We start from the raw sequence: 12,845 nt of genomic DNA, 5'->3' as shown, positions 1-12,845 counted from the left end.
TTTGCTGACTGGCTCTTAACTCCTTAGATGTATAATTTGTACAAACATTCCAAACCCTTCAGATGTCAATGATGTCCACATTATGAGATGATTCTTTGCTTAGATTGATGAATCCGTTTATACTTAACCTTGAAGACGCAAATACAGGAAGTCTTGCAGACCAAAGCAAACTGTCAACTCTCAGACTGTTTGGAAAGAACATACTTTGACCTCTGATCATATTCCTTGTGTATGGGTTATTTAGTTATTTGTTATCGAGCAGAAAGCTCTTTTTTTTTTTTAGACCATTGCCTTATTTTATTTTAAACAGAGCATGGATTGTATATGCAGACGGAATAGAAGTTTGATACAGTTTTTAGAAAAAAAGTAGACAGTTAATATTAATTTAATCTTTTTGTCACAATTCTAGGATAGAAAAAAAAATCATTTTTTTCACTCAGCATCTTTTGGGTACAGTAGCAAAACCCGATGGCAACAAGTTTGTGGAGTCTGAGGGTGCATGCTGTTCATAAATCCCATCTGTAGAATTAGGATTCACAACGATCAGTGCACTAAGCTGCCAGTGACGCAATATCAAGGACACATTTTAAAAATGTAGTGGCAGAAGTATGATGTTAAACTATTGTTGGACGGTACTTTTTTGTGACATACTGCCTCTTGCTTGGCTTCTCCGACGCTTTGTTCATCAGTTGCCATGTGATTTATTTATTTACACGTATTAAATCCTTCCTGCTTTATTATGCACAAAACAAATCCAAAACTACAAGTGCGTAATGTAGAATAATGGTTTAATATTTTTGGTTTCTTGATTGACAACTGGAACATTCGGCTCGTTGATTTCAAATATTGGCGCTTTGCGTGCGGTTGTTTGTTTGTGTGCGCACATATAAATCACTAAAATGTTTAATGCACGAATATATGCCAATTTGAAAGAGAGCGATGATAAATGCATCTTTTTTGGGGTGATTCTAGGCTACCCTCGTTTGCGTCAAGTTTTGCATACCCATATTTCGACCTAAATTACGCAACATTTTTGTGCGTAAAAGTTCTAATGATTTATTGTTGGGGTACTGAAATACATTTTTACCCCATATCATTACATTCTGATCAGCTTTTAATCTTTGTCCTTTAGTTGGAGCAAAAACTGTCTTCTATCAGTAATACAAATGGGGAATGAGTTTAAAAGCCTTTGTCATTTTCTCTCTGGGCGTTCGAGTCTTTTGTGTCAAACGCTGTGTTTAGCGCGGAAAACGGAGGCATGACGTGAAAACCACGGTGAGAGGATCAATCGCCTCCGTCTCTGTTGACTTTTCATTAGATAGAAGTGTGTGTGTGTGTGTTCTAAAATAGGCAATGTTTTTAGATGGTTGAAACAGACTTAAAAATGACATACATTTCAGAGAAATAATGGCGATTTTTGAAAATGATTTTTTTTTACAAATCATATTTTGTGAGCCTTATATGTTTTGTACATTTTGGACACATGTTTAATTTAGAAATTGACTCATGGTGTCGCTGTTGACTGACAGAAAAATAAGAGGCAGCCTCTCAAACCACAGTCGCGTCAGCCACAGCCCAGAATGCAAGCTTTGCATTTATGAACGAGGACAGTGAACATTTTCATTCTTCAGAGACTGCTCACTTGGAAATTTTAGAACATTTTGGCGTTGGAGTAACATCAGTGTTTTATTAGAGTGTTGGAGAAAATGGAATATACAGGTCTTTCATCGTTCGCTCTGCTCCTCCGCTTTTGTTCCCTCGTCGCGGCTTTGCGCTTCGTTCATGGAGATCTGAGCTTTTCTTTTCCAGAGGAGATGAAACGAGAATCTGTCATCGGAAATGTCGCCAAGGATCTCGGGATTAATCCGAAGATTTTATCCTCCAGAAAGGCGCGTCTGGATTTTGAGGGGGCTCGGAGACGCTTCTGTGACATCAACATGAACACCGGAGATTTAATCACATCGGAGAGAATTGACAGAGAAAGCCTTTGTGGAAAGAAGCCGTCGTGCGTCGTGAATGTTGATCTGGTTTTAGAAACCCCGTTAGAGCTTCACCGTGTTAGTCTCCATATTCAGGATGTTAATGATAATTCACCGAAATTTAGAGAAAACGTGATTGAAATGGAAATTGGAGAATCAGCAGACAAAGGAAATCGCTTTTCAATCCAGGAGGCCCATGACGCAGATATCGGACAGAATGCAGTTCAGAGATACACGCTGCAGAAAAATGAGAATTTTATTCTTTCCGTTGAAAACAACAAAGTAGAACTGGTGTTGGAGAACACACTTGACCGTGAAAAAAAAAATGAATTGAATGTGGTCTTGACAGCTGTGGATGGTGGATCTCCGCAGAGATCAGGTACAGTAATCATTCACGTTACTGTACTGGATGCAAATGATAACGCCCCAGTTTTTAGTCAAGATGTTTATAAAGCCACTCTTCCTGAAAACTCTCCTCCAGATACTTTAGTGATCACAGTTAGTGCGACTGATGCAGATGAAGGAGTGAACGCAGATGTGACGTATCAGTTCGGACACGTGACTGAAGATGATGTACATGTGTTTTCTATCGATCAGAAAACTGGAGAAATCAGATTAAATGGATTGATTGACTATGAAGAAATGACATCATTTGAAATAAGATTGGAAGCCAAAGATGGTTTAGGACTAACTTCTTATGCTAAAGTTCTAATAGAAGTTACTGATGTAAATGACAACCCACCGGTGATTTATTTGAAGTCTCTGTCCAGCTCCATCCCAGAGAACGCCCCTCCTGGTACAGAGGTGGGCATCATTAACGTGCAGGACAGAGACTCTGACAAGAACGGACAGGTCCGCTGCTCCATTCAAGGCAACGCTCCTTTTAAGTTGGTTCCTTCCATCAAAAACTATTATTCTGTGGTGAGCACAGGACAGCTGGACCGGGAACTAGTGTCTGATTACAACATTAGCATCTTTGCCACTGACGAGGGCTCTCCACCTCTGTCCTCGTCTAAAAGTGTTCACTTATCTGTAGCTGACATCAACGACAACCCACCTGTGTTTGAGGAACAGTCGTACAGCGCATATGTGAGCGAAAACAACCAAGCTGGCTCCACTTTATGTCGGGTGAGCGCTCGAGACCCCGACTGGAGACAAAACGGTACAGTGATTTATTCTCTGTTAGCTGCTGAGGTGAACGGAGCCCCGGTGTCCTCCTATGTGTCTGTGAACGGAGACACGGGGCTGATCCACGCTGTCAGGTCGTTTGATTATGAACAGTTGAGGAGTTTTCAAGTGCAGGTGATGGCCAGAGACAACGGTTCTCCTCCGCTCAGCAGCAACGTGAGCGTGAGTGTGTTGATCTGGGATGTGAACGACAACTCTCCTCAGATTCTGTACCCCGCCCCGGAGGGCAGCTCCTTCATGACCGAGCTGGTCCCCAAAGCTGCACACGGAGGCTCTCTGGTGTCCAAAGTGATCGCGGTGGACGCCGACTCTGGACAGAACGCCTGGCTGTCCTATCATATAGTCAAATCCACTGATCCGGGACTTTTCACCATCGGTCTGCACAGTGGAGAGATCAGGACGCAGCGGGACATTTCCCAATCTGACAGCATGAAACAGAACCTGATTGTGGCAGTCAAAGATAACGGACAGCCCTCTCTGTCTGCCACCTGTGCCATGTATTTACTCATCTCCGATAACTTGGCTGAGGTGCCAGAACTCAAGGAGATTTCTTACGAGGAGAAGAACTCCAAACTGACTTCCTATCTGATCATCGCTCTGGTTTGTGTGTCCACCTTCTTCCTGACCTTCATCATCATCATCTTGGGTGTGAGGTTTTGTCGCAGGAGAAAGCCCCGACTCTTGTTTGATGGAGCAGTTGCCATCCCCAGCGGTTATCTGCCTCCTAATTACGCAGATGTTGACGGCACAGGAACTTTACGCAGCGCTTACAATTATGACGCCTACCTGACAACAGGATCTCGAACCAGTGACTTTAAGTTTGTGTCTTCTTACAATGACAACACGCTGCCTGCTGACCAGACTCTCAGGAAGAGTCCTACTGACTTTCTGGAGGCTTTTGATGACTCTACTGATGCATCCCAGGTAGGAACTCATGCTATGCTATGGACGTTTTATATTTTTATTTAGATTCTTGTATTACTATTTTTTATTTTATTTTTATTTATTCTTTGGGCCTTTACTATTTTCATTTGAAGGGGTATTAAAAAAATTGTTGTTGGAAACACTTTAACATTTCACTGCCGGTTGACGAGTCTCCAAGTGAAATTCCTTCCAACACAATTGATTCATTTAGAGTTTTGATACTCATTCTGTGTCAGGAAGATTTTTGTTTTCTGTTTTTTGGATTGCTCCCTAAGCAGTTTTCTCCTACTTTTGATCTATTTTAAATTCCTAAATATTTTTTTTGCAAGATGTGGTGGTGTTCATGCTAGTACGATGTGGGTTTCTTGTATTTTACTTTACTTACTTAATTAACTCGTTGAATCTGTTTTGGGGGGAGGGGGTAGCTGGAGCCTGCTACGGCCACTGTTGGGAAAAGACTTGGTACACCTTGGAGAAATCACAAGTCTGTCTGGCCAACAGTCACTCATACACAAACACACACAATCACAGCTATGGCCACTTTAGCTCAGATGAGTTTTTTTTTTTTTTTTTACTTTGGGAGTGAGTCAGAGAGGCTGGAGAAACCCCATGCATGCAGGAGGAGAACACAATGAAATGAGAACGCCCCACAGAACGGTCGCTGCTTGAATCAGGTTCTGTTTGCTGTCAGACGAGAGCGCTAACTATTGTGCTACTGTGCAGCGTTGGTTACTTGTATCTTTTAAATATGATTCTGAAAAAGATGAAGTTTTTCTGGATCTTTTTGTTCTATTTTTAACGCAGCTTACCTTCAAACAACACATAACAATACCTGAAATATGTAAGAATAAATGCATTTATTTTCCCAATAATAAATTAAGAGAAAAAAGTACATTTTAACTAACATAACACACTGTGTACTTATTTTTAGTTAATGTTTTCCTATAGATTTTGATTTAAAATCACTTTTTTTATTGTGGTATGAAATTTTAGTTGCAATATTCCCAAACAAAAAAAGTTATTTTGAACTGATATGAAATATTAAACAGCTGCAATTGTCATAAGACAAAGAACTCTACAAAGTTTAACCAATGAAATGGAGATAATTGTATTAAGTAAAGATAGATAAAGAAAGTTTTTGCATGAGGTCTACTTTTTTTTCATAAAAGTTTAAATATTTAGTTGAAATTATGTACTGAAGTCTGCTCTAGCTTTGTTGGTTTGACAAATCTAAACTTCTTTTATTTGATGAATTAAAATAGCTTGAACTTTAAAGTTTTTTATCTTTTGGCCTTAAATGTTTTGAAATGGGCTCAAAACTTTGACAGATTTTTGTTTGTTATCCTGCAAGTGTTCACAACGATTTTAAGTGTCTTTTTTTTTTTTGTTATTACTCTACATCTATTTCCCATCTTTGGAAGTGATTGAATGTAAAACCTCCAATTTAGAGTTTCCAAATGTTCTGGTTTTCTCTATTCTGTCAATAATTTACTTATTAAGATTAGTCTCATGTCTGTGGTTAGTTGGTCTTGAATTTTAGTTGTTTCTTTGGTCTAGATTAAAAATGGTTGATGCCCGATAGTTTGTGTGAATTGCAGCGTTCCCAGTGTCTCTCTCCATGGTGCTGAAAATCACTGTTGCTGTTTTTAATGCAGGTTTTCAGGCTTCCATGTGGACTTAGTATCTTCATCTTTTTCATACGTCACCAGATTTTTTGGTTTTGAAATTGCCATTTTGAATCTTTTTTTCTGATGCATTGTTTAAACATAGTGAATATTTCTTACATGCATTTTTAATAACATTTTCTAACTTTTTACATTTTTAATCTGTTTTTTTTTGTATTTCTACTCGTCTTCAAATTTCTTGGTGATGAGGCTCTAGTTAACTGAATCATTATGAAGGCAATGCATTTTTTATTAGTTCTCCGTTGCAGTGAGTGTTTTTATTTTTTTTATTGTCCTTTACAAATTCCTAACCTTGGTTTTATCACGGACAAGGAATAGATCACTCTTGTTCTTACAGTGTAACAAGAAAAGTCGTTTATTTTTTTTTCATGCATCATAAATAATGTCAGGGTATATCAGAATAACATGTAAGTGTTATGTAACCAAACATTAGTTTTCCTTTGGCTGCTGAGAGTTAAATAAGATAAAACAACAATATTTGATTAAATAAAACAATTATTTACCCAGCATTCCTCCGTCATCAGAAATGCCTCAATTTGAACTGTGTTATATTTATTTTATGCTCAAGGTGTCAGTATAACACCAGCAAAGGAGAACTTGTGTTCTTCAGTGCTCATTTCTGGGACTGGCTGCGTTCTCTCCAACCAACCGCATACGAGACAAAAGCTTGAAATGCGTATTCAGCGATCGACGGACTATATGGATTTATAAATATTCCCAACATATAACTTTTAGTTCTGTTGAGTCTGGAGGGCATTTTCGATGATGGGTCATTCGCGGGTTTCTCGTCCATTTTCGATCTTTGTCCTTTTCTTTGTTCTGGCGCGCTGCGTAAATGGAGACCTGAGTTACACCGTTCTGGAAGAGCTGAAGCCCGGATATCTGATTGGAAATGTCGCCAAAGATCTTGGAATCGAAAAGGGGCAAATTTCTGCTCGAAAACCTCGTGTGGACATGGAGGGCAATGAGAAACCGTATTGTGGGATAAACGAGAAAAACGGAGATTTGTTCGTTTCTGGTAGAATAGACCGGGAGGAGCATTGCGGGGAAAAGCCGACGTGCGTTCTGAAATTCGATCTGCTGTTAGAAAATCCTCTGGAGCTGCACCGCTTATCATTGCAGATCCAAGATGTTAATGACAACGCCCCGATATTCCAAAAAGACGATATGAAGCTGGAAATTAGCGAATCAGCTGACAAAGGAGCTCGGTATCGCATTGTTGCTGCGCATGACGCAGATATAGGCCTGAACGCAGTTCAGAACTACGTTCTAAAGGAAAACCCTCATTTTGTATTTAATATCCAAACTACAAATGCTGGTAATAAATACGGAGAACTGGTTTTGAATAAAGAATTAGACCGAGAGGAGCAGCAGGAGCTGAAATTATTGCTGACGGCTGTAGATGGTGGTTCTCCTCAGAGATCAGGGACTGTAGTCATTCATGTGACAGTACTTGATGCTAATGATAACGCTCCTGTGTTTACTGAGTCTGTTTATACAGCGAGTTTACAGGAAAACTCTCCTCTAAACACTCCAGTTATCAGAGTGAGCGCATCTGATGCAGATGAGGGAATAAATGGAGAGATAACTTATGAATTCAGCCGATTGTCTGAAAAATCAAAGAAGCTTTTTTCACTTGATGAGAAAACTGGAGAGATTGTTGTGACAGGTGACATTGATTATGAGGAGGGTTCAAAATATGAACTGATGGTTGTAGCTAAAGATGGATATGGTCTTTCATCTGAAAGTAAACTAATTATTGATATTGCAGATGTAAATGACAACGCTCCAGTTATTAACATAAAATCTCTGATCAGCTCCATTCCAGAGAACGCCCCTCCTGGTACAGAGGTGGGCATCATTAACGTGCAGGACAGAGACTCTGAGAGGAACCGTCAAGTCCGCTGTTATATTGAATCAAACGCTCCTTTTAAGTTGGTTCCTTCTATCAAAAACTATTATTCTGTGGTGAGCACAGGACAGCTGGACCGTGAACTAGTGTCTGATTACAACATTAGCATCTTTGCCACTGACGAGGGCTCTCCACCTCTGTCCTCGTCTAAAAGTGTTCACTTATCTGTAGCTGACATCAACGACAACCCACCTGTGTTTGAGGAACAGTCGTACAGCGCATATGTGAGCGAAAACAACCAAGCTGGCTCCACTTTATGTCGGGTGAGCGCTCGAGACCCCGACTGGAGACAAAACGGTACAGTGATTTATTCTCTGTTAGCTGCTGAGGTGAACGGAGCCCCGGTGTCCTCCTATGTGTCTGTGAACGGAGACACGGGGCTGATCCACGCTGTCAGGTCGTTTGATTATGAACAGTTGAGGAGTTTTCAAGTGCAGGTGATGGCCAGAGACAACGGTTCTCCTCCGCTCAGCAGCAACGTGAGCGTGAGTGTGTTGATCTGGGATGTGAACGACAACTCTCCTCAGATTCTGTACCCCGCCCCGGAGGGCAGCTCCTTCATGACCGAGCTGGTCCCCAAAGCTGCACACGGAGGCTCTCTGGTGTCCAAAGTGATCGCGGTGGACGCCGACTCTGGACAGAACGCCTGGCTGTCCTATCATATAGTCAAATCCACTGATCCGGGACTTTTCACCATCGGTCTGCACAGTGGAGAGATCAGGACGCAGCGGGACATTTCCCAATCTGACAGCATGAAACAGAACCTGATTGTGGCAGTCAAAGATAACGGACAGCCCTCTCTGTCTGCCACCTGTGCCATGTATTTACTCATCTCCGATAACTTGGCTGAGGTGCCAGAACTCAAGGAGATTTCTTACGAGGAGAAGAACTCCAAACTGACTTCCTATCTGATCATCGCTCTGGTTTGTGTGTCCACCTTCTTCCTGACCTTCATCATCATCATCTTGGGTGTGAGGTTTTGTCGCAGGAGAAAGCCCCGACTCTTGTTTGATGGAGCAGTTGCCATCCCCAGCGGTTATCTGCCTCCTAATTACGCAGATGTTGACGGCACAGGAACTTTACGCAGCGCTTACAATTATGACGCCTACCTGACAACAGGATCTCGAACCAGTGACTTTAAGTTTGTGTCTTCTTACAATGACAACACGCTGCCTGCTGACCAGACTCTCAGGAAGAGTCCTACTGACTTTCTGGAGGCTTTTGATGACTCTAGTGATGCATCCCAGGTAGGAAAATATTTCCCCCCTTTTTGGGATTTTTCAGTTTCTTTTTTTCCTTTTATTCTTTGATGGTTTTAGTCTTTTTTTTTTCTTTCTTTCTTTGGTTTGTCAGTCACCATGCCAATCCAAAGCACTTTTTATCTTTGAGTCTCTATACGGCGCAAAGATAAATCTTACAGTCTTAACTACAGCATTTAGAAATAATCGTTTTCTTTTAGAGCTATAGGTTGATGCTTTCAATTTTGGTTAGTTTCGTGAGAAACTTCTTCCTTTTTTTTCTTTTTTTATTGTAATCTTTTGCAAGTAGTTGTGGTGCTCGTGCTGGTGGCTTGTTGGTTACATTTACTTTTGAAATTGTTGACTTTTAAGTTTGTGTCCCCCTATATGATAACACAGTGCCCACTTATCAAACTCTCAGGAAAGGTATGAGAGACTTTGCATAGTGTCTTATAGATGATGATTCTTCCCCAGATGAATGGGCTCCATTATGTCCTTCCAGAAATGTGCTTATGACATTGTTAGAGCTTACACTTTTTTTTTGCTTTGATGATGAATTTGATTAATCTACTGATGCACTTCTGTGTTTTGATAGTTTTACATTTTTATTTCCTCCTTTATTTTCATTTTAGGGGTTTTATAAAACATGCTCTTGGAAGCACTTTTACCTCTCACTCCCTATTGATCAGACTCCAAGTGAAATTCCTTCTGATATAACTGATTCATTTAGAGTTTTGATAGTCCTTCTGAGTCAGGAAGATGTTTGCTGTCTATTTTTTGATAGTTTCCTGATAAACTTTTTCTTGCTTTTGTGCTTTTTAAGTTATTTAATATTTATTTTGGAAGGTGTTGTGGTGCTGGTAGGGTGTTGGTAACTTGTATTTTATTACGCTTACTTAACACTCACTTAAAAGTCGCACAGACTTGCAGATGCATTTGGAGATGATGATAAATCGTTAGAAGTGTATTACTTTGTTTTTCTTTCATGAGGAAAATTGCTTCATTTTCTTTTCATGAAAGGTTTTTCTTTTTTTGTCTCATTTATTTGTACTGCAACGTCTTCAATTTTATATTTTTGGCGTGAACGATGTGTAAGCAATAATTCAGTTTTTACACTACTAAAAGTATTTTCTGTTGTACTTGCAAATCGTGTGTGTCCAACCATGTTGACTGCTCTTTTAAATTTGATCTGGTTTGTTCTGAACGTGTCTGATAATTGTTACATGTTTTTATTTTTTTTAAAGAAAAACAAACCTTAAAACTTTGAGTAAGCCTAGTAAAAACTTAAAATATAAAACAATAAATAAAATCATAGACATATGTATGTGTAACGGGGTGAAAAAAATGTTTATTTTTGCAAGCTTTTAATACGGAGGGCTCTTGAACAAAAAAGAAAAAACTGTTGTCCCGGGTCCTCTGTCTCCACACACCTCCAGATTCAAAAGCGAAAGGGAACCTGCTTGCTCGCTCAGACCCTCTTTACATTTGGCGTTGTTGGCAGGATCTGGATTTGTGTGTGGAGTCAAGACCCGGGCATTTTAGCTTGGTTTTAATATTTTTTTTAGTGCCCCCCCGTACCCCTGTGCACACGGAGTGCCAACGTTTTGGGGGACCGGCTGTGGACATGGCAGGGACTGCCTATATTCTGCTGTGGGGGGATGTAACGGGGTGAAAAAAATGTTTATTTTTGCAAGCTTTTAATTCGGAGAGCTCTTGAACAAAAAAAGAAAAAACTGTTGTCCCGGGTCCTCTGTCTCCACACACCTCCAGATTCAAAAGCGAAAGGGAACCTGCTTGCTCACTCGGACCCTCTTTACATATGCTTTTTTTGTATTGCAAAGGGAATTATCCTTTATACTAAATGAAAATGTTTGACCAGTTCAGGGGTCTTCAACCTTCAACATTTAAAGAGCCTTTCAGGTCAATTTCTTCATGACTACAATCCAGAAGCAGCCACAACCTCTACTTTAAAAAAGAAGGATACTATTTATTCTAATGCTACTGCAGCTAGTATGATAAACATGACGTTTTGTATAACTAAACATAAATAAAAAAGTACAGAAGTTAAAAAGAAATAATAATTTACACAATTTGTCAGAGGTTTGTATGACATCTTTTCAAAAATAAAACTGTACCATATTTGGTTATCTTAATGCAGCAGATGTATGTGGCGTCATGTCAGCAGTGAAAATATTTTTAAAATGATTAAGAAAACTTTTTATTTTACCATTGTTGGTGCAGCTTGGCCAGACATTCCCAATCCGGAATAAGTTACCCGTAGTTTATTTTTGAGACCACGAGGAACACTTAAAATCCCTTAAGTTTTTAACAATAGGAAATTGGCTTTATAATCCGATGTTTCTTAAGGATGAATTCTGGCTGTACACTAATCTCTAAAAGGATTTTTGGTGGTAAAAGGATCTGAATAAATCTTTCAGATTGTTTTAGTGCGACTTTGATGAAGGTGCATCGCTATATTTATTTAAAATAGAAAATTATTTTTATTTTTCTTTAATCTTGAGAGCCACAATGGAGGGGTGAAATCCATAAGTGGCTCCTGAGCCAGAACGTTACAGACCTCTGGACAACTAAATGAGAAATCATTCTAATCCATGAGCAGACCTTATCACAAGGATGATATTCTTATTTTAGAGATAAAACAAAAAATAGAATCTTCCTAATATAAATATTTTCAAATCATTCATGGACAAGTTGTGTCATTTAAAAGAAAAGACCCCACTTTTTTTTCAAATAAATAAATAACTAAATGATAATCCTGTAATATTTATCTGTTTGTAAAGTGTTTTAAACTTGGAATTAAATGCAAATTATTTTCTAAAGTCATTTTATTTCACCTGTTCATACTCAGAACCAGTGCTAGATTAATTTAGAGAATATTAAGATTTTCGTAATGAATCTAGTGTTAAAAAAACGATCCCCCCCCCCCGATTGCCTATAGTAGATTTAAAAATATGAACAGAAACAGTATGAATATTGCTGTTCCTGAAGACATACTCATGGTGTCAGTGTGGACCTAAAAATAAGTAAGACTGCATCTACTCCAGTTTTTGTGTCAGCAGATACACATTTGGGTTTCCTTCTCACTGTGTGCAGCCGCGCCGATCAAACGTTCAGCGCGATCGTTTTTGTTTTTGAAATCCACGATCTTTCATTTAAATATTTTACTTTGAAACATTCTAAACAACAGTGTACGTGTTTATGGGATCCAAAATGAAGACTCGTCTCCGTGAGCTTTACTGCGGCCTTGCTTTTGTCTGTCTGGCTATCCGCCCTGTCAATGGAGACGTGAGCTACTCTATTCCGGAGGAGATGAAAAAAGGGTCTCCCATCGGAAACGTCGCAAAGGATCTGGGACTAGATTCTGCCAAATTGGCCGCTCGGAGGGCGCGGATGGATCCGGAGGACAACGGGGTTCAGTGCTGTGGAATTAACCTCAAGACGGGAGAGATCATTGTTACAGAAAGGATCGACAGGGAGGCGCTTTGCGCAAAGAGGCCGTCGTGTGTCATCAAGCAAGAACTTGTGCTAGAAAATCCTTTGGAACTGCGACGCATTAATATAATTATTCAAGATATTAACGATAATTCGCCACAATTTAAAGAGGAATCTCAAAGATTCGAAATTAGAGAATCCGCGCACAAAGGAGAGCGTTTTCTTTTAGGAGAAGCACATGATGGCGACATCGGTGAGAATACTGTTAAGACCTATTCACTTCAGGAGAATGATCATTTCAAATTAGAAATAAATACAAAAGCAGGAGGACGGAAATACTGCGAGCTAATCTTGGACAAAGAATTAGACAGGGAGGAAAAAAAAGACATCTCTCTGTTGCTCACTGCGTTTGATGGAGGATCTCCTCAGAGATCAGGTACTGTAGTCATACACGTCACTGTGCTGG

The 12,845-nt window shown here is 39.7% G+C and overlaps 4 protein-coding genes across 6 annotated transcripts in view; all 4 read left to right on the top strand.

The window, feature by feature from the left end:
- LOC112153685 (protocadherin gamma-C5) overlaps positions 1-12,845 on the top strand; it is a 529,198-nt gene that overhangs the window by 48,185 nt on the left and 468,168 nt on the right. The window lies entirely within an intron of this gene.
- On the top strand, positions 1,718-4,890 carry LOC112153680 (protocadherin gamma-A12; the record flags this gene model as incomplete). The annotated part of the gene is given in 1 exon segment (XM_024284046.2): positions 1,718-4,890. A coding segment is annotated over 1 exon segment (2,419 nt), but the record flags the coding sequence as incomplete, so codon positions are not given.
- On the top strand, positions 6,390-9,426 carry LOC112153681 (putative protocadherin beta-18). Its single transcript, XM_036213908.1, has one exon. It carries the CDS (start codon positions 6,539-6,541, stop codon positions 8,996-8,998), a length of 2,460 nt encoding a protein of 819 aa, XP_036069801.1. The 5' UTR covers positions 6,390-6,538; the 3' UTR covers positions 8,999-9,426.
- LOC112153277 (protocadherin gamma-B2) lies at positions 12,019-12,845 on the top strand (the record flags this gene model as incomplete). The annotated part of the gene is given in 1 exon segment (XM_024283355.2): positions 12,019-12,845. A coding segment is annotated over 1 exon segment (700 nt), but the record flags the coding sequence as incomplete, so codon positions are not given.

Source organism: Oryzias melastigma, linkage group LG10, assembly GCF_002922805.2.
Source record: "Oryzias melastigma strain HK-1 linkage group LG10, ASM292280v2, whole genome shotgun sequence".
NCBI classification, from domain to species: Eukaryota; Metazoa; Chordata; class Actinopteri; order Beloniformes; family Adrianichthyidae; genus Oryzias; species Oryzias melastigma.
Note: the sequence above shows the minus strand (reverse complement) of the source record. Positions and strands in the feature narration are given on the sequence as shown.